Source organism: Lissotriton vulgaris, unplaced genomic scaffold, assembly GCF_964263255.1.
Source record: "Lissotriton vulgaris unplaced genomic scaffold, aLisVul1.2 SCAFFOLD_1672, whole genome shotgun sequence".
Lineage (NCBI taxonomy): Eukaryota > Metazoa > Chordata > Amphibia > Caudata > Salamandridae > Lissotriton > Lissotriton vulgaris.
In genome coordinates this window covers 476209-499218 of record NW_028252384.1, presented here as the reverse complement: position 1 = coordinate 499218, position 23010 = coordinate 476209, and the positions used below count along the sequence as shown (strand labels likewise).

Below are 23010 nucleotides of genomic sequence, written 5' to 3'. Positions count from 1 at the left end.
GTGACAACTTCTCTGGAACTAGGTTACTTACTAAAATGAAAATCTATTGTAGAAACAATCAGACAACCTATAAAAAGAAAACTCAGTCACAGAAATTGTTTTTCTACAAGACATGTAGGTTTAGCACAGGACTTCCCACTATAAAAGGTAATGAGCAAATTGATTACATTAAATAGTATGGGTGGCACCCCAGACAGCTCAAATGTAAGAAACCAAGAGGGGCATGTTGTTACAAACAAGGAGTTATGTGAAATAACATACAAAACACTCGATATGAAATTACTTTGAATCTGCAGCAACCTTCAGAACAGCAGCTTATCAGTTGTGTCCACAATAGGATGTCCTTGCAGAAGATGTTCTAAATGATGCTGATATTCGAACTTGCAAGAGCTCAAATTTGTTCACAACGATTGAGCATGTGAGAACTAATCTCCAAGTTTTTCTTCTCTGATTTTTTTCAGAAAACGATTCTATTTAGGTTTCTGAACTAATTGAGTCTGAAGTAATAAATGATGTTCTTTCCAATTGCTTTGATGACTCCTATTTGCTGACGGAACTAAACATGCACTTTGCACCAGGTTTCTCAGAGCATCACCCATTACTGTTCGGTATTAATACTTCTACATCTCGTATGTAGCAACAAACTATGGATCAAATAGTTGAGGATTGCATGCCCACTTCATATCCAGTTTTAAGTGCAATGAGAGTCATTGGCTCAATACTAACAAAAAATAAAAGATACGCTATTTAATCAATCTGTTCTCTTATCGGAGCAGGTGTCACTTTAAAAAAGTATTAATACAGAATTGAAAATACCTCACGAAAAATCGAAATCAACTACTGAGCAGATCGTAAAAACATTTGATACTAGTGTTATCAATGTGTCTAGTATTGATGACATCATTGATTTGTTACATTTACTTCCAAAGAAGATTGATACATTGATAACTAAATCAAAGGCCTTGATTCCAAATCAAAACATCATAGAAAGTAATGTGTGTTCGGATACCATTAATCAATTTACAAATGAGCAAATTCACAAATCACAAGTAAGACCTACAAAGACAAGCCAATACACATCCACGATTCTTCACAAGGGAACTTTATGCCTCAACTGAACAAACCAAAGGTTGGGTACACTTGATATTAAAGATGAAGAAATCAATCAAGGATTCCAACCTTACAACAGTAAACTTCGGTTAGGGAAACTAATTAAATTACATTCAAATTTCACTTCAAACCAAACAACAGAATCATCAAGAGCAAAGAAAAATATTCAAAAGCTGTTTCCTACATTTCATAACACTGAACTATGCACAATGAATACATCATCATTAAAACACATTATTTCATATCACAACGTTTAATCTAACACTCTTATCGGCGGGATAAAAGAAGGAAATTCTTCCATCAAAAATCCCACATTACCTTGTTAACAGTCTAAGCTGGCGCCAACATATAGGCAAGTTGTTACCACAAAATTGTGTGTTCCGGTTATTGCTGATAAAAAAGAACTCATCATTTGAGCCACCTGAACACACCCTGCCTTCTCTTCCTCAAATTGTAAAGGGCTTGGCTTACGTTTTTGTCACTTTTTGGCTAGCTCTTTCAACTTCAAGTCAAACTCTGGTCATACAGAAATTATGGATTACGATTATGTAAAGCTCTCAGGAATCCATTATACAACTGGTCTGCTAAGTGAACATTGTAAAGTGAGTAAATAACCTACCCTAATATTTGGGGTCCCTGCTAGCAACAAACTCATAATAACTAGTAATGATATCAGAAACATCTAGCTCGATTTAGATGTAATTGATCTATCTGAAGGAAGTCATGAAGTTTTAAATCGTCATAATATTTTGAAACTATTTAGAAACTTCCCTGAGTTAAGTGACATCTAATCAAGTGAATTACTTAGTGTGAAGTACCTACATGCTAACAACATATTCAAAGAAATCATTGGTACATAGTGGGCAAATGAAGTTTGTTGATCAAACATTTGTGCTATGAGGAAAGAACTGATGGAGAGGAACTGTATTCTTACAGGTTGAGAAATCAAAATATCCAAATGCCCCAAGACACGCAAACAACAGATCGTACTACTCAAATACTACCTCTTTACAGAGTAAAAAGAGTAATTTTAAGTGGTCTGAGTATTTAAAATCTCAGGCACTGTACAAATAATAAAGAGCTATATATCCAAACATATGTCTTTAATCAGTGTAACTCCACACAAGATAGTGAAAGAGATTCTATCTCTTTACAACCTCCCTATCAGCCAAAGATCAGATAGAAACTGTAAAACTGAACTTTTGCTCTGTTCATGGAATATTGCAGGCATCGAGGCACATCAGAATACGTGGATCAACTCTTTATTTTCCTATATGGTGCCCAGGTGGTGTGTTTGCAAGACTTTTAGAAGTATTCTTCTTTTAAATGTACCCAGTTTCACAGATCTTGACAAGCTAGCAAAAAACACAAAACATATGGAAAGCACATAATTAAGTCAATCTCAAAACCCCTATTAGCAGTTCATTTGAAAAGTGGCAATGAGGTTTAACTCCTCCTGTACTCCCACCAAGGTTTTAAAGAAATAATGTAAGCTACCACTCTATCCTTAACGAATTAGAGCAAATATAGGAAACTTAGACAAATACAAACATTACATTAGCAGGTAATTTCAATTACAATCTACTACTACCCTATACAAGATTGGTGGAGAAGATGTGGCTCACTGGTTAGAGGAGGCATACCCTGAAGCAGAGGTCAGACCCGGGACCAGGGTTCAATTCCCGACGCGGCAGGGTCTTGAGACCAATTGTCCACGGACTCGATAATTCTCGTTTCAGTGCCCACTCTGATCACGGGTTCACACTCTGCAACTCTGGGCATTAGCTTGCTTAATCTCCACAACGCCCCCCCTGCGGCGGGATGCCTGTCTTTCACCTTGGGTATACCCAGTACGGGTTATCTCACAGGGAAAAAGCCAGGACGGGTTCCCAAGGCAAGCGCCGAGATTCCCTAGGGTAAGTCGAGCGCTATATAAGAACACACATCACACATACATACAGTCTGATGGTTCTCTCAATACAGAGTACATCATCAAACCATTACAGGCTATTCGACAACCTGCTACTCTTATTTTTTTCAATCTCTTTTTGAACTAGGATTTAGGTCGCCTAATGGCAGGCTTAAGAATGACTGCACGGGTAAATTTAAATCTATGATAGATCAAATTTTTTTGCATTTAGCCCATTATAATTTGTGCAACAATTCTGAAATAATCTGTGGACAAGAAAGTAATTATAATACACAGGAATGTTTTTTCATTATACTCATGCCCAACATATGCACTTAAGATAAGATGTGAACAACTCATCTCCATCAACAATGCGAAACTAAGATACAATTGTAAATTAAGTAACACAGTGAGTCAATTAGAAAAATCAAGATTTTATAATCCTTAGAGTTTTGAGTTCCATTTTTGTAGCCCAAGCTTGACTCTTGAGTGTCTTTATTCCAAGGTAAACTGCAATCCATGTCACAGATCAATATTAACCCCTTCCATGCCGATGACGGCCGGGAGCCGTCATGGCACACAGTGCTCGTGTGCTGATGACGGCTCCCGGCCGTCATGACCTCACCTGCGATCGGAATGTGCCGCACAGGCACAGAATCGCGGCCGCGCCCAAGGGGTTAAGGGGATATCTATTAATATTGCTCACTAAAATAAATTTACGGAATCTCTACATTCTCTGCAAAAGAACTCTCCATCAAGTGAAGAAGACGGGCAAACAAAACCACTGAAACAAACTTTTAATGGAATTGAGAAAAACCATCGAGAAAATGCTTACCTAAAGCTACAAAAAACTATCAATTCAGGAAACACCAGAAATGTTGGTCCTTGATCGGATTTGGAACTTGTGTGCATAAAATGTTTATTGACTATTACATCTTAAATGGTACCTCGGATAAACAGGCTATATTTAAATAATATCGTTACTCCAACTATTATTGGAAAATATCCAGATAGTAATCTCTGTATTTCTCAAGCAGAAATCACACATTTAATTAAAAAGAGCCATCCTCCTACAGTTCTGAACGGGATTCCAAAGTAATAATAAAACACTCTAATCTTGTGGAGTACCTTGCTAAATCGCGTATTTACAAAAGTGATAACAGGGCAGATTTTACCATCTTGGAATGGCTCAGTAATTGAAAAGAATATTAAAATGGGGACTGAAATCGACCCTAAAACCTATAACACTTCTTAGCGCTGAGGAAAAGCTATTTGCTACATTCCTATTAAGAAAATTATCAACTTGGTCTAATAATCATAATCTGATTAAGCAAACTATGCTTCAAACTGGATGCTCCACTATTGACACTTTGTCGCTCTGACTCTTGATAAAGAAGTTGAGTAGAAAAACAGTAATAGCATGTATGTGTATTATATCGACAGCTCCATAGCCTTTGATAATGATATTCGAGTTGAGATGTGGAAAAAATTATTAATCTGGGGACATTTCATTCATTCAGATAACTTATTTCGGTCATTGACCATAAAAGTGCAGATAAAATACATACAAGCACGATGATAAAATCCATAAATACAATCGGTTAAAAAGTTATTAAACATGAAATCTCTTTATTAGTAGTTTGTAGTGGGGAGTTCCCCTTCGTTTTAAGTCAATCCACCTCCTCGAGCACACTAAACCTATTCCAATGGGGTTGAAGGAGGTGTGTACTGTCATGTGGAAACTAGTCCTCCCCAAATGTTGGCCTATACTGGGTTCTGCTTGGTGGTGGGTGGATTCCCCTGTTATAGTGAGTCCCGTTGGAGTGGGTTATCCTCCATTTAGGGGTAGGGTAGAAGAATGATAAATGTAATGGACATTTTTGGGAGTTTGATCTGCGATAGGGGGCATTACAGAAGAAATCCACAGCAGAGGTGCCCCTAAAATGTATTATTACAACGTCTCCTGACACTGTTTTAGGTCCCCTCCCTATCCAGTCTATTCTTCTTACTGCCATTATTTCCCCTGAGACATTTTGAGGTAGGGGTCTGTTTGTGCTTAACCATTGAATGCACTTATTTTTAAGGTCAATATCTTTTTCTCTTTTCCCATCACTCAGGACTGGGACTCCTGTAAGGGCTACCACATATGGTTGTGCTTCCGGGGGTAGGCTAATTGTTGTTAGCTGGCAGGAAGGGGCTTTGGGTAGAACATTCCTAGCTGTTGGAATACTAGTTTTACTTTCATTTTTACCCCCTTTGGCTTTGGATGAGTTTTGTCCAAATTGGCAGTGGAATTTCCCACTGTCACTTGGGTTTGGCCATGTGTATTACTATTAGGTGGAAGGGATGGTGTGATATGTGTAGACTCAGCGTGGGTTATTGGAGTTACTGGGTTTTTAGTCTGTTTTAAGGTGTTTTTTTGTAGAGCGACCCTATCACTGGACATACTATTAGGTCTGCCACCACAGTCCGAGTCAGATAAGGATGCAGGGTTTCCCAATGGATTTACTTGGTTTGGTGTTCCTGCCCCCTTATTATTTAATATAGAGGATAATCTATCTAGCTTTGACACCAGCGGTTTAATGTGGGTAACAATAGTCCGCTCCAGGCATGCTTGCAAATCAGCCACCAAGTTAGTGACCCAGCACGGAATTCCTAGATTCAGATGGGGCGTATTGGGAATTGGGGTCACCAGGTTATGATTAGTCAAGTTCTTTTTGCCCGATTTTTTTGGGGGGCTCTCTTTCTTTCTCCTGGGGCGTGGTTTACCTACTGGAGCAGTTTTCCTGAGGAGGGGAGGGGTCGAAACAATAGGTGAATCCTCTACAACTACAGCGGTCTCTATGGATACCTGTGCACAAGGCAATTGTACATAAGATGATGTTAAATAGGAGTTTTGGTCCGGAATATCAGTTGCAATAACTGAGCATTCTCCATCCTGACTTTGGAATAATAGAGTGGGTGTGGTTGGTAACCTTTTCTCAGTGCTTTCGATTGCTGTCACCACAACCCCAATAGTTTTTTGGAGCATCTTATCGATTGCAGTTAAGCTAGGAACGGGCTGTGGTACTGCCGCTTGCAGTCTAGTGTTTGGTCGTGTAGAAGCAGGAGTTTGTATTTTTTTCTCCGCTTTACTCATTCTTAGGGGATCAGTAGTACTGGGTGGGAATAAAATAAAACAGCAAGAGCCCAATCAAGTAAGCAAGCTCCCTCAAGGTTGCACGGTAGGTTACTGTTGTAGTACGTTTTAGTCCGAAGGATTTGAATCCGAATAACAGTACCTTTTGTGAATTGTCCGCACCTAGAGGTAGTTCTTGGCAGATGAAAGGGAGGTGGCCCGTGCCGTCCTCTTCCGTTCCCGCCCTTTGCCCAGGCTTAGCCCGGCGCTGCCCGCGCACGTCCCGCGACGCAGGGCTCTCGCTGGACTAAGAGCACCTCCGGGGGCGAAACAGGGCGTGCGTGACTTCCGCTTGCGAGGGCTGCTGGGGGATGTAGTCCCCGTTCCTCCGTGCCGCGATGACCAGCGGCAGAGGCGGCAGGTGTCAGGAACGCTGGAAGGCTGGCCAGAGCAGGGAAACTGCACGGGAAGGCTGAGGCGCTCCTCTGCTCTCCATGCGCCGCCCAGGTCAGTAGAGATGTGTCCCCCGCTCCCCTGGGGCTCTCGCTGGACTAAGAGCACCTCCGGGGGCGGAACAGGGCGTGCGCGACTTACGCTTGCGAGGGCCACTGGGGGATGTAGTCCCCGTTCCTCCGTGCCGCGATGACCAGCGGCAGAGGCGGCAGGTGTCAGGAACGCTGGAAGGCTGGCCAGAGCAGGGAAACTGCGCGGGAAGGCTGCGGCGCTCATCTGCTCCCCGTGCGCCGCCCCCATTTATAATTGAATTTTACTTTATTAGCTTTACATCAACACCATGCTAAAACCTCTAATCAAAACAGCATTTTGCTCAAGATATACACCTTCAATGGTTTGAAACAGGGATGCATCTTTGCACCGCGTCTTTTTTCATTATTTATTTCGGATTTGGCTGATTAGTTGGATGTTTCAGAAGGCTTTCCTCCTAAATTAACATAGCAACAAATCACTCACTTGGCTTATGCTGAAGATTTGTTTATTTTGTCCTGAACACCACGCAGTTTACAGCAGCAATTGTCTTGGCTGAATGAATGTAATATTTTGAATGGATTAACAGTAAAGGCAACAAAAACTGCAAAAAGGAATGTTGGATTTTAGGGGAACCAACTATGGACTGAGTACACACATTTAATTACCTTGGAATGACTATCGACAAAATCTCCTGGTCTGATCACTTCTTATGAGGTGGTAGAGATGTAGGATAACTAACTGAGTTAAACAACGTGCTTACATTTATGGTGGAAAAGCCATCGGTACATCAATTACAGCCCGCAATTCGAATCTGATTTAATCTCTTTTGTATGCATCTACGGCTCTGGAATTGTACTTGAACTAAATACAATCTACAGATAAAATGTAAAAACTTTATTAAATTCATGCAACTCGATACCACTTAGTAAAATCAGGTCTAATTTAATTAAAAATCGCTAATTACACATCATACTATTGAAACAATTGTTTTTGAGACTGTAAGTAGGCTAAACTAGATAGGTTAAACACTTTATCTCAAAATAGTTGCTGTTAATACTATCACATTTATATCACTTAAATACACATAGAATCAATATTATTCAAGAATAAAGGCTCTTGCCATAGGATATGCTCATCACAATGAGAAGAGTGGGGTGTAAAAGTTAGAATAAGGAGCCCCTTGGTGGTTAATTGCCATGGTGAGGACTTGTCAAAACACTCAGTAAATAAACATGCATAACGCCCCCTCAGCAGTAAGATAAGAATAGCTAGCCTCGAATTTGCTGTAAAAAAAGAAAAATCTCATATAAGAGACTTAGGCTTCAGTACATTCCACTGTTACAATCTGAAGGTTCTTTTAAAAACCATACCACAGACTGAAGGGGTTGCAGGTTATGCGGTTACAAACTTGAGTCTTTGGATCACATCATTTGTCTTTGTTAGACCTATGAAGTTGTATCTGAGAACTTTATTTATTATAACATACATAAGAACAGAGAAAGAAGCAATAAAGACTTGTTTTACTTTGGAAACTAACTCTTAATAGACTTGTGAAATTTCTTGATCGGGCTTATACAAATTGTGTATTTATCTGCCAAGAAATGATGAACATGAATCAAGGGATGGTTACAATGTATATAATGTTTTAATGATTGTTTAAGATGATCATTTTTATTTTATTCTGATATATTTTAATTTATTTATTTAAATAAAGTAAGAATTTACCAATACCACCATCACCCTGCCATCCAAGACGAACAAAGCTCTGGCCACCTTATTCTAGATGACTGCATGGCTGCGGGCCTATATCGCCATATGATCCACCCAGCCTTCAATCCATTAATCTTTAAGTCCACTGCCAGCGCTTTTGTCCATTTGGCCTTCTTCTCCAGTATTTTCCAAACAAGTTCCAATGGCAATGATTGATTCATCCAGTGGCGGCTCCTCCGCTAAGGGGGAGGAACGCTGCCCTACTGCTTTTAAGCAGTCACTAAAGGAAAAATAACAACCATTGGCATAGCCAATAGGTCTCGCTTTTGGGACCTTATAAGTATTTAGTTATGCATCACAATATCCTTGGTGCAACAACATCAACTGTTGCATGGCTAAACACTTATAAGGTCTCAAAGGCGAGACCTATTGGTTATGCCATTGCTTGTTACTGTATATTGAACGAAAAAACAAGCGTTGTTGTCCTCATCTCTAAGTAAGATATACAGTGTCCGATGTGACAGACTATCAAATCCCGATGTTGACAATTAAGTGCTGTGTCAAAATCTGGATACCATAGGCTCAAATTAAGCACTGGTTGGAACACAGTTCAGAAGCTAAATTTTATGACCCAATTCTGAGTGTTGCAAAGTTGCAGACCGGCTCCATGCATTTCATTATCCTGAAACTGCGATATCTGCAGCGCATACATTAACTGAAAAATTGTCAAGTTAACGTATGAAATGTTTACAGCACGGCTCGGAGCCACAGTAAGGCAATTAAGGCTGTCCGTTTCAAGTGTTGTTGTCTACAGTTCATGTGCTAATTCAGAGGTTTTTTTCGAGTTCACTTATACACTGTGGGCTGCGCAATTTTGGGAAACACAGATTTTTCTGCACAGTGATCAGAAGAGGATCAAGATACCACACTAGGCAATAATATCGGAAGTATTTTTGCAGCCCCAGCAAAGTGACATTTTGACACATTGGACCATATTTGCTGTTTGTCGAAGCAATGCAGCATTCTCCATGGTGGCAGGGTTCATAGGCAGTCACATAGTAATGCCTAATGGAAACCAGAGTTGTGATTTACAGGTGGTGCCACAGAACAGAGCTGAGCATTTATTTTCAAGACTTGCACGTTCTAGCACTTAAACTTAACAAGGAATGTCGCCGAGCTAGCACCTCAGCTGCAAAGTTCACAACTCAGAAACCAGAAGAGCCAACACTGCTCCTTGTTTCGAAATATTGATGTCTGCTTTATTGTTTGCGCTTCAAATGGTCCAGTGCCTCAAAGCCAGCATTAGCAAAGCAAAAAGGTCTTTCATTTCGGTTGTATTGGCTTGGTCAATTGTTTTATTAACCCAGGATCCCTGATGCTGGGCAGTATGGCTAAAGAAGAATGAAAAAACAAGCACTCGTGCTTGTGCTGCCAAGCGCCTTGCGGCCGCGAAAGTCCATATGGCCTCTGCGCGCCTGCAACGCTCGGTAAACAAGTGGGGGGGGGGAAAGAAGTGCGAGAGCACGCGTTTCCCTTGCGGGAGCGAGCAGCACCAGGAGGGTTAATTGCTAACAAATGGCACCAAAGCCCGCTCCCGCAAGGGAATCGCCAAACGTGCACGCGTTGCCATTCAAAGCAATGCAACGTGTGCAGGTTTTTGCCCAAAAAGCTGTGCCGATGACTAAAGGACTTTTTCCTATGCAGCGCATGCCCGCTGCGAAGGCGAGACCTAAAAATTATAATAACTAAGCTATTATCATTTTATTTTTTCCTTGTAGCTGCAGCTTTGCAGGCGGGATGGGCGGGCTGCTCTGCTGACAGAGGATCGGAGGATTCGTTTGCACTCACTAAAGTGCGCATGAATGTTTGGCTGGTCCTTTGGGGCTGGACAAACATTCATGTGCACTTTGCATGTTCTCCATGCATGCTGCATTACAACCTGCATGGAGAACATGCCCAGCCTCCCATTCTCTGGCTGAGCACTGATCTTTGGCGCTCAGACCAATCAGAACACTGCAATGCAGCGTTGTGATTTGCTATCAAGAGGCTGGAAGCTGGGTGCTTCCTGCCCTGGAAGAGTGGAAGAGGACCGAGAGGAGGCGGCAGTGGGCGACAGCGGCTGACAGGCAAGTATTTTTTTATTTTTTTATTTCATTCCCTACACACACCCCTGTGGCCTGCCCCCGCCTTCAAATACCAGCCGCTACTGGATTAATCCACCTTCTTCAACTTGCATAGTATAGTGTCCAGAGTCATTTTTTACCTCTCTTTGGCTTGATATTATATTTCCAATTATCATATCCTCCTCGCTCTCTTTTGGCCTAGAATACACTCTGCCTGTGGCTCTTGTTGTGATCCTAGGACGTGGCAACCACCCATGGAAAAGGCCTCTAGGAATATAGCAGGTAGTGAGTATTATACATTGACTAACAACATTAACTAAAGGAAGAAACCATCCCATAGATATATATGGGTTCTAAGGTGGGTCACTGTTCCAAATTACAGCCGCAATCAAGGTGTGGGTCAGGCCAAAGTTCTCAGGTCTCTAACAAAAGCTATTGATACAAAGAACAATTACAATAGAAACTGCAGGCACTGTCATATAGATGAAGCAAACTTGATCATGCAGGACAGAAACATTTTTGGTTGTTTTTAAGTATTTTATATCGTTACAAACATTTCACATGTATCAGTTTTTGAGTTGCTCTCGATTCCTCAACCTCATAATTACTTACAAAAATATAGATTTGCAGATTTAGTATCTTTTACCTGTGGTTGATTTTTTATTGTTGTAGTGTTGCCTAATTATTGGTGTTCAACTCATTCTATCTTTATACCTTACATGATGTTCTCCCAAAACACTTGACATGTTGTAACTGTCTGCCAGATAATGTTAACCCGATCACTGCCTTCATCGGACAAGACCGAGATTCTGACATCAACCAAATTGTTAAGAGATTTCCTTCTTTTTCCTTGTGTGGGTTGCCACTAACAATGTGTCATTGACTAAGGCGAAGAACGAGTTCTCCAGTAAGCTACCCGCAAAGAAAATCAAATCAAATCAAGTCAGGTGTTTGTTAAGCATGACTACTCACCTGTAAGAGTCTCAAGGTGCTGTCGGTGTGTGTGGGGAGGGTTCGCAGGTTCCAGTCAATCAAGAAGGGGGTCTGTCGAAGAGCCAGGTTTTGAGGTTTCTTGCGAAGATGGGGAGCGATGTTATCTGTCTGAGATGGAGTGGAAGGTCGCTCCAGGCACTGGCCGCGTGGAAGGAGAAGGAACGGCCTCCCGATCTGGTCTTTCTGGTGCGGGGGACCACGGGCGTAGGAGAGCTGGGCTGATCGTAGGGTCCTTTGGGGTGCGTGGAATTTGAGTCGGCTGTTCAGGTGTGCTGGTCCGGTGTTGTGGGGGGCCTTGTGAGCGTGGGTTAGCATCTTGAAGGTGACGCTAGCTTCGATGGGGAGCCAGTGTAGTGTGTGCAAGTGCTGGGAGATCTGGCAGTGGCTTGGCAGGTTGAGGACCAGTCTTGCGGCTGCATTTTGGATGTTCTGTATAGAACAAATGTACGTGAGGTGCCAGCGACGACTCACTGCTGCTCTAGACTGTCCTACAGCGTTAACGGAGGAAATCCCGATGCCAGCTGTTTATCGGTCTGTGCTAGCACAAGAAATTGTTAAATGAAACCATCATGCCTAAGAATTAGCTACCTCAAGGTTTGGTCCTTCGATGTCATTCCAGTGGCATCTGCAGGTGGCAGCCTAGAGATTACTTTGAAAACGACTCCACAGATACAAATGAAACGTTGATGCAGGGTGTGGTTGTGCTCCGTTTTAACAACACCCTCACCCTGAGAATTATTTCTCTCCTCAGCACTGTACCTCAGTGATGCACTTCGACTTTCAGCACCTGCAGACAGTCCACCCCTTCATCCTCAGTCAACACCACTATATGAAGTTCATGAACAGATGTGATACCAGTCATGTCTCCCTAGTAAGGCAAACTCTTTAAGATCTCCTTCCGGTTTAAGCAGTGGATATCAGCACAGCTATAGCTCTGGCTGACATAACAGGAGCTTACATGCTCCTCCTGTTTCAATTTAAGGACACTTGAAATCAAAACCACATAAACAAGGTCAACCCGCAAATCTAAACAAAACTACGAGATGAAAACCAAGAATGAAAGAATATATACAAATCTGAAGCAAAGTAAACCTAGGAAATAAAAAGATCAAGCTAACAAATAAAACTGTTGATTTAACATTTGAAAAAGAAAGTCACAAGGCTCTTTATTAAACCTCGAGTCGGTTAAAATTAAAAAAACATAAAAATGTATAAAAGCATAACAAAATGAAAACAAATATTCGAAAACAAAGTGTTAACGCCAATATGCATGTGGACTAATCCACATCTGTGAAATGCTGTTGACTGATACAAAAGCGGATGTAATACCCGTTAGCCAATGCCTAAAGCCAGCTGAACCAGAGTAGCCAATGGCTGAAAGGGCTACTCTAAAGCCTCCTTTTGCATCTGTATGGATGGATGGATGTAAATATCTGTAGAGTGTGAAATGAGATGGCATGTCCTCTCACAAACAGCTAAAGTTGTATGTGACAACTATAATAAGCAAGGTAGTGCTTATTAGCAAAACGGAATTTTTACAGGAGGTCTTGTACAAGAGAAATTGTGAGCTAACCAGCGCCAAAAGATGCATTTGACGGTACATCAATGATAGTGTATTGGTATGTTCACAAAACCAGCCTCATGTTAGCCCACAAAACAGTTGACAGTGCCCTTTTAGGCCAGACCTCTCACAATGCCCGATAGTCCGACATCAAAGCTGATGGGCCCTGAATCTGTGGGCTTCTGGGGCTGGTTGTCTTTGTACCAGGGGCTGGTCCATTAAAGAAGAGGTGTGCGAGTTTTGTAAAGTTAATGTTCCATTCAGATCTGCCCTTTGGGGTAAGCTCCTCCTAAAAGCTCGTTAGAAAGTGAAACACTGTGTCAGAAGACTACTCGAATGAAGGTTACATTTTGAAATGAAGATTTGGAAATTGAAGGACTACCTTAACCACTAATGAACAGCCATTGTTACCAGCCTCAGAGAATGCTTCATGCTGGTTTGCCAAGTTCAACCACAACTAGAATGGACTTGTAACTATTCTATTTACACTCACCTGAAATACTGTGTAGTAGTAACAGTACAGTCTGTGAGGCTGAAGCAGCTCCCGCGCGAGTGACTGTCCCGCCTTGGCAATATTCCGAGCTTCTTCATCGTGTTCCTGGAAATGTTAAAATAAACACATGTAAGGTCATTTGTTTAGCTGGTGGCAGATCACTTGAAGGATGCAGACCTCAAGAAACATAGTCCTCCACAACTGGTGCCTATCAGCGCGTTGTGGTGAGAAGAAAGCGAAGCGCATGCCCGAGGTTTAACGAAGTGCGGGGGCATGCAACATAGCGTTAAGACCTATCCCAAATCTAAACAGAAGGATACATTTAAAATCCGACATTTGACCTCTGTTTTGAAATAAACGGGCATCTTGAAAATATGGCATTTCAATGCTAAGATTTTTGCACTTTCCAGACGCCTCCGCTCATCCTAACTCCTGCTTGCACACATCCCATGCATACAGAAAACCAGATCTAACAGTCGAGCTTTCTCGTACATCGCTGTTAAAGCGTGGATGACCTCCCGCTACATGTAGGAGCCTCCTCCTCACTTCCTGAGTTCTGCAAGAAGCTGATGACTTGGCTTTTTGAGTAGTCCCACAAGGCTCTAGGTTTGGCTTGACTCACACCAGCTCAGCATCAAGATACCCTTCTGGGTGATAAGAAGCTCTATAAACCTGCATAACACCTTTTGTTTTCAATTTAATTCACCTTTTATCTTAAAAGGAAACAGTGACTGTTTCTGTAGTTCTTCTGTAGATTTTATTCATTTTTCACAAAAATAAAATCATCAATCACCATTCACGACACTGCAATTGGTTATCCATTACAGGTCACATTATGTGCTTGAAAACCGACCCACCTGATTTCAATACCATAATTCCTGCATTTTTTATAATAGTCATGCGTGTATTCTATTGCAGCGTGCACCAGAGAGATGTCACCTGACAATTCAGAAAATAAAACCTGAAAAGGGGGAGCAGGAAGGAACGCTTTTAAGCACCACTAAATAAAAAGCACTAGCACAGCTTGGCCGCAAAAGTGACAAAAATAAATGCTTGGAATTAAATGGAACCACCGGTAATGACCCTGTTCACATGCCATACATTGGTATTTTAGCTGGCTAGTGTCATTACAAAGGGGGACCTATCACATGCAAACCATCCTTCGTCCTCCTCCAATAGGAACCGTCCCCCACAAATAGGCAGCCCACTTCCCATCTCAGCAGAATTAAGAGCAACCCGAGGCCGGTTTTAGTTCATTCAAGCATTCCACTACTGCATTTTGTTTTATGATCTACAAACAACTTTGAGAACGAGACGTTTAATAAGTACCCCGTCAAGTGACGTGACAGGCAAGATTTGAAAATATTTTTTGGCACAGCAAATGTAAGGCAGGTATGGCCTTTAGATGTGGGATTTCAGTTGTGAACAATTCAGCGTTTGTTGTTGAGCCTCCCACGTCACGTGTTTAGAGGCATTTACCCACGTTCACCTTTAAAATCTATTTCAGCAAACACAACCCTCCGTCTCGATACAATTTAGATGCGGGTGTTTTTGCTTGAGCAGTTTAAAAATACTGAAATTAAGCCAAACTTCAAAGATTAGTATTACATTTCAAGGGCTTGACTCAGGGCCAATATTGCACGTTTTTTTTAACAAAATAACAAAGGCGTTGTTACCCTGGGCGACTATCTGCCGTGCAAACTATTTTAATTTCTAATAGCAGGTTTGAAATTGAGCTGCCACCAAGGCAGAACAAAGGATACATCTGTGAAGATCTCCCACACGTATTGTGTTACAGGTGCTCGATGGCTTCAGGTTTTGTCTAGCACTACCACAAACCACAAACAATTCCTTTCATAACCTGCTTTCTAACATTCCTACCTGCAACAAACCCAGGAACTATTGTTTAAAAGTCCTGCACTGATGCACCGACACTAAAATGTTCAGAGGCTTTATTTTTTGTAAAATAATAAAACACAATATTTAGTACACCTCCTTCTTCATACTGTGAGGAAGGAGGAAGAGCTAAATCTGATGCTTTTCCGGTAGTTTGCAAAGTTGCATCTTTGAGAAGCTGATCAAATGCATATCTTGTGTAAGCCATTGATTCTTTGGCCAATTCTGCAGGGTGTAAATACCCACATAAGTACCCCCGCCTCTTTATCTGCATTCAAAGTGCATGCCGAACAACTACAGGAGAAGAAAGGAGATCTTTCCTACCCTACCATCCAACCCTTATGCAGGGCGAAGGGTAAAACGTTAGGCCAACTTGACTTATATTTACCACAGTACAGCCCACTGATGTTGGGTCCGAGGGAGTGGGAGAGAGTTTATTTAAAGGGAACCATTTGTGTTCTCCCTTAGAAGTACACTAACCACAAAAAGAAATACAGGCCCCTATATCTCTAGCCCTACCTCTGGGCTTCTCACACCTTATTGTGTAGGCAACTCCTCACCAAAAGTGCATACTAATCAACTGGCCACTCTACTCTTCCAGTATTCTGGATTTACAGAGGTGTGCAAGAAAAAAAATTATCGGGATGGCCTCACACACCCCATGAGTGTTGGATTTATGATCGGCCATCCCGCGTTTGGCAAAGAATCCTCTAATGGTGAACGAGCCCCTTGTTTAGGGCTGTAAATCTGTCACTAGACAGAGACTAAGGGGAAAACAAGCATTGGCATAGCCAATAGGCCTTGCTTTTGGGACCTTATAAGTATTTAGTTATGCAGCACAATATCCTTGGTGCAACAACACCAACTGTTGCATGGCTAAACACTTATAAGGTCCCAAAAGCGAGACCTATTGGCTATGCCAATGCTTGTTCATCATTGTGGCTCTGAAACAGTAAAAGTTTTCAGGAAGGGCAGTTAAGTAGAAAGAGGCACTTACTTTCCTTGGCCGGCCCCATTCCAATGAATCAGCCTCGATAATCGATATTAAAGGACTTCGGTATCTCGGTCACGTTTCTGCACTAAAACTTGCCTTTCCAAACAAGAACTTGTATGCATTTGTAGCTTATGAGGAGGCGGGACAGCGGTTTTCCCTGGGGCAGGATCACCCCTGGTGTCACCCTGGCCTGTGAGCGGGATTCACAGTGTTAAACGCCTCCTCCCTCCCCAAATAATGGCTGAGGAAAGAGGCCGTCAGAACGTATCAGAGAACGTGGCCGTGTCCGAACCTCTGCTCCGGTGATTGGATCAGATGAGACATGGGGTGCAGACAACAGCGCGAGAACAGAGCGAAAGAAGAAGGGAGGAATGATAGCGAGGAGACACCAGTGTGAGACCTTGGAAGAGAGGAGAGGGTAATCAAACTGAGATGAGGTAGAATTTAAGCGAACTATAGGAGACAGGAGAAGAGCTCCAGGAGACAGAAGGAGATCTATTTCTGAATTAAACGAGGAGCAGGACCCTAATGCGGGGTCCCTAAGCCCTCGATTATTCAGGGCTTCTCCATCCAGGAGCTGCTGGTCACTCCAAACAGGCGACAGAAGAGAGTGGAGCAGAGCTCTGAAAGAAGAGAAGGGAGAGTTGAATGCGCAGGGGCGCGATAAAAAACATGAAAAGGGAGGAGAAGGAGTCACCACAGCTGAAAATATGAAAAGGGAAGAGAAAGCGTAACCACAGATTAAGCGAAGGGAGAAAAGGATGAATGGATGGGGTAGGAGTGGAGGAAAAGAAGAGAAAGAGCAGGAAAATGCTAGACCAGACAGAGAGAACACGAGAGGGAAGGAGACGGTAGGTAAGAAAGAGAAAAGGGAAGCAAAGACATAATAAAGGCGGAGGGGGTAATACAGTGAAACGAGTGAGTGAGAACCAAAGAGCAACAGATAATATAATCGCAAATTAGATAAAATAGAATGATGAAAAATATAGGATAAAGAAAGGGCAGATAAAAAAGTGCAGCAGTTGCGTGAAAGAAGGGACAAAAGATGGAAACGGATGAGAGAAGATGGGTGCGAGGAGGGAAAGAGGGACATGTGTGGCTAAAGAAAAGTCAGATGTGATAGAGAAAGAGCAGGGAGCAAGACATTGGATAGAAATGTGCGATGGTAGGAAGAGAATGGGCAAAGACATCAGTCAATATAAAGAGAAGGACATGTGCAGACACAGGTCTAGATAGAGCTTGCCTCACACTGAAGAGTGCACTCATGCATATAGACGCACTCTAGATGGGAGCCAGAGAGACGCGCACAGAGACTGACATCCATAGCGAAAGAGAGACACATAGACAAGCACATAGAAACTTGCAGAAGTACAGGTGCAGACAAAGTAGGACAGAAACACACGCTAACAGCCATCGACTTAAAGCTAACACCTAGGAAGACATACCAGAATGGGTGCAAGCTAGAAAGTGACAGAGTTACAAGACACAGAGGAGCATACAGGGAATGATACCAATTGGAATATTGGCATGCTGTACAATTTGACACACATAGATAGATACACCATGGCGTCACACGCTGGGATATAAACACAGAGAAATTGGCTGGCACATAGAGAGACACCAGCGTATGCAGACAATACGTAAACGGCGCACACACATACGCACATAGTATATACACACACACACACACACACACAGAGTGCGCACACACTGAGCACTCACACCACACGCACACACAGGCAGAGACCAGAATCACGCTCAGAGCACACACAGGCAGAGCTGTGGCAGCGAACCACCGGTGTGAGGAAGGGAGGGCGTGAGAGAGGAGAGAGCACAGCAAGGACACTCGTCAGACTCGAGAGGCTGAGCTCACAGGCTGGCAGGGACAGAGCTCCTTCGCCCGCCTGCTGCAAGTGGCAGTAAACCTGGCACCCAACTTCTACAGCCCACTAAGAGGGCACCATGGGCGGACAAGGTGCCCACCTGCGGAGGTGCTTCCAGTCCACCCTGTACCACGTCACCACGGGCACGGAAAGGGCAGCCAGGCCGGATTGCTGAGAGCTTCGAGGGATGAACTGAAGACGGGCCGGCACCTCTGGGAGAGGAGTAGGAGGAAGAGAGCTGCAGCCCGGGCGAGGAAGGGTCTGTGTCTGCAGGGATTGGCGCGAGGAAGGGTCTGCTCTTCTGGGGGAGGAGTGAGGAGGAGGGCTGCACCTCAGAGGAGAGAGGGCGGGTCTGCACCTTTAGGTAGTGGAGTGAGGACGGGTCTGCTCTTCAAAGGAGTGAGAAAAGTGCTGCCCCTCAAATGAGCGAAGAACGGTCTGCACCCGAGGGAGAGAGCAGAGGACTGGTCTGCACCTCAGAAGAGAGAGGAACGGTCTGCACCCCCATAGAGGAGCGTGAAGACGGGCCGGCACTTCTGGGGGAGGAGTGGGAAGGAAGAGGAAGATTGAGCCTCAGAGGGCGCGGGTGCCGAAAATAGGAAGGAAGAGGAAGACTGGGCCTCAGAGGGCGCGGGAGCTGAAAGTGAAAGTGATCGTGATGCACTTAATTACCTGTGACAGGGAAGAAAAGACAGATGAGGCTGCGCGCGGGCGCAAGCTTCAGGCCACCAAAATCCCTGTGGTAGCACTCTGAAAACCCCCTTACTAAAAGTCGACCAAGCAGCGCATGCACTGCTCTAGGCTCGACCTAAAAAGGAAAGGAGTCCAATAAAAATCCCTACTGCCTACCAGCCAAAACTTCCTAATCTTTATTTTTTGGTAGTGGCAGAGGGGTGGGGGGTGAGGGGGCGGGGTGTTGTGATGCCCTCCAGATCATTGCACACCTGTGTGAATCCAGAATACTGGATAAGTAGAGTGGCCAGTTAGTTGGTATGCACTTTAGGTGAGGAAATGCCCACACAAGGTGTGAGAAGCTCAGAGGTACAATTTGACTTCTTGCCTTGAACAACACCTACAGAGGCGAGAATCAAAACATAGTCTTATCCACTGCTCCCCTCTGCAAGGCGTTAGCAGCACTGTCCGGGACAATTTACCAGCTAATGATCAGGCATCACTATTACCATTTTCGGCCACTTATGGTTTCCACTTGCTGAACCTTATGAAACGTTCAATGTAACTACCAATTATCTAAATCAGGCTCCCTTTCAACAAAGCAAACAATGTGACACAAATTGGCAACTACCAGCTGAACTTCTAAATGTAGTCTGTTGCGGCTGGCATCTGGCCTCTGGTATCAATGTCCAAGGCACCTTTGCCTGACTTATCTCCAAAACCAACTTCACCACCCAAATCAAAACTGAAGGTACAAACCATCATCTGCACAAGTAGGAGAACACTTCTACTGCAGCTTCTAACTACTCCATATGTCATACAAATAGAAGTTCAGTAAAACAGCCACATCTAATGATGTGGTTATTGTGCTTCTGTATTAGTACAGTACTTGCAAGTTGTAAGGCTTCTTGTACAATGAACACAGAAGGTATAGGGGGCCATTTCGTGAATCTATCACATACAATGGACAGATCTACATCCTCCTCCCAAAGGTCTACACCTATTGACACCTATTGACCCCAAATGCATCTGTGCCTTGGTACTGCAAAATACAAGAAGATCAGTATTTGAAACAGTTGACCACCAAACCATCTTACACAATCTAAAAAAGCGGAATAGGTATTGGTGGAACGGTACTGATATGGTTCAGCGCATATCGTATGGATCACACTCAGAAAAGAAAAAAATATTAATTTGCTTTGAGCTCCCTCCCATGCCGTATGGTGTTCAGGGCTCCCTTAGTCTTCTATCTTTTGTTCTTGATGTTCCTATTGGGGGTCACCAATCAACATTATGCTGAGGGCACTACCATTTTCCTTATATAGGACTCTCCTTAATCCATCTCCATGGTTGGAATGGTGTTGCAAGCCATACATATTTTCATAGAACAGAAATTTATTAAATTCAATTCTTCAAAAATCCTTAGATTCTATTTTTCAAAGCCAAAGATTTGGTTTATTCTTCCCAAACCTCAATTATAACAGCGGACCTATCTGGCTTAAAACCATTAAGAATACTAGCATTGCTCTGAAATTTTCCCATCAATTCCAAATTGCCTGTTTTCTTCACAGATGATCATTACATTCTATTAGATACTTATCTTGTTTACTGTCTAGGTGAAGTTGGCTATGTTCAACTGACATGACCCTAGGCAGGACTGTTCTCACACCAGCCAGCAACTTCTCTCACTAACATAGGTATCTCCCGATTTAATACTAACCTGCTATTAATTTAAAACTATCACAGCATTGCACATTTTTTATGACTACCAGTAAGCTGATGATAACCCAATTAACACACATCAGGTTCCTTCTGCTCCTGTCATTGTACACACTCACACTCTGTATGGCGTTTCTGAATCTGCTTCTCTAAATGTTTTACGTGCGATTGCAAAACACATTTATAGCACTCTGTAACGGTTACCCTCAATGCTTCTTGTAACCGTATAATTGCAAATTATCAGTTCTGATCTCCTAAATAGTTTTCACCATTTGCTTCTTGAGCTTATGTTTTTACAAGCACGTTGTACAGCTCTCGGAAACATGGATGGGTGGTTCTGTGCTACATAAAGCAATAAAAAACAAAGGGGGCATCCTGCTTCACTTATTTAAAACCCATATCCCCCAGAACACAGGATACTCATGCCCTGTACCAGGAACTGGCACTCACCTTGGCCCATTTTATTTTTTCAAGTAGGTCACTGAGGTTTCTTTTAAAAGGAACATAGTGTTTCCATGGCTGCAAAGCAGCATAAAAGTGTTCATAGTATGGAGAGTTCTGCTTCAACACAAGACTGTCACCCAGCATGAGGTATGGAAATCTGTACGCCGCAACAGTGCCATCCACATTTATTTGGTATTTGTACTGCAGAGAAGGATATAAGAAAAGAATGCAATTTCTTTCTTTCTTTACAAGGAAAGCTCAAAGTTACACAGCATAAAAATGACTAATTACCGTGCACCAAACCAGCCTTGCCCTCAACCATATGGGCATTTGTTTCAACATGTATATTTAAAACTCAAACATATGTAGGACATGAATTGCAGCTATTCGTTGAATCAGTGTCCTTTTTAGCATATATTATGAGACATGGGTTCATATATGAATATCCAGACACCTCTGCTCAACCAGACTCTCACTGGCACGTGGCCCCTGCATACTCAAAAGCAGATCAGGAGGTTGTGCCTTCAAGTAGATCGCTCCTAAAGGGATGATCAATCTCTCACTACACATCAGAGCCTCCTCATCTCTTCTTGAATTCTGCAAGAAGCTGAAGACCTGTCTCTTGAAGTAAGGCACCAGGGGCTATTTCTCTAGAAATAGAACTCTAGCGTGGAATCTGCTTAATCTGAGAACTTAGGAGTTAATAAGACAGTGTTTGAAAAGTTGGACCAGCTTAAATAATAAACACTAGAAGTAAGAGATTTGGTCAATGTTTAATATATGTTAAGGCACCATGGAGTTTTTGCAATATGTTGCACTTCACGTGTAGGCAAAATAATCTCCTCTAAGATTTTTTAATGTCTTTTTAATGAGTTCTTTTAGTTTCATCTGAATATCAGCCACTTTACACTTCCGACAATGAAAATTTGTGATCAAATCAACAATGTGCTTTATACTCGGAGACTCCATCTAGCAAGTTATAGCAAATGTCCAGAACATCTCCCATGATGTAAACATTCTAGCCCTCTGTGGGCCCTATCTGTCAAAGCACCTTTCGTAGTATCCTCGACTAACAAATAGCTGGCACATTTTAAATATGCATGCATGTGACATTTCTCAGTTTGCAGCCTGCATATGTGTGATATTTACATGGCTTGTAGGTGTCAACGTGACGCTGAAAAAGAACATTGGTACAATACACACATCAGTCTTCTTTGAATTGGGGTACCTGAATTTCTGTATATAAATTATTGTTAACTAGTAAAACTAAAAGTGTTCGAATTCATTGTTAAAATGAGAATTCAATTAGATAATTACATTTAGGGGCAGATTCCAATCCTGGAAAAACGCTGTACAAATCGTGGTATGGAGCGTTTTCCCCATACAACTCGTACTTGTAAGGATTCCCCTACAACCTAGGAAGTACGATCCGTACAAATAGACGCACTCCATACAAATTGTAAAAAAGACAATACAACTCGTATATTCAAGCGATTCCGATTGCTCTGTACGCGACATTCCCATGTATTCCCGGCAGCAGTTTACAACCCGTCAAGTACGATTCGTACAAACTGCACTCCGTACGGGTCTTTTTTTACAAGAGCCAAAAAGTGCCGGGAAAACCTTGTACGCCCCGAAAACAGTACGAGACAGACCCCCCATGTACGCGTTGTACACCCCATGAATACAGGGGTACGGTTCGCATGTACGGTGCGTACAGATGACACGGAAAGTGGGGTACGGTGGGTACATATGCGATGAAGGGGTACGCCCCATACACACGCCTCGCATGTGGGGGGACCCCTGTACGCCTCATACCCCTATACGACCCGTACCCCGGTATGAGTCGTACCCCCAGAACGAGTCATACCAGGGTACGAGGCGTATAGGGGTTCACTT

The 23010-nt window shown here is 42.8% G+C and overlaps 1 protein-coding gene across 1 annotated transcript in view; it reads right to left on the bottom strand.

The window, feature by feature from the left end:
* LOC147662580 (protein O-glucosyltransferase 3-like) overlaps positions 1-23010 on the bottom strand; it is a 74844-nt gene that overhangs the window by 2893 nt on the left and 48941 nt on the right. Inside the window, exons 6-7 of the mRNA XM_086951069.1 lie at positions 21118-21312; positions 13504-13608 (exon numbers count right to left, since the gene is read on the bottom strand). Of these exons, the coding sequence (XP_086807195.1) occupies positions 13504-13608; positions 21118-21312 (300 nt within the window). The remainder of the gene's footprint in view (positions 1-13503; positions 13609-21117; positions 21313-23010) is intronic.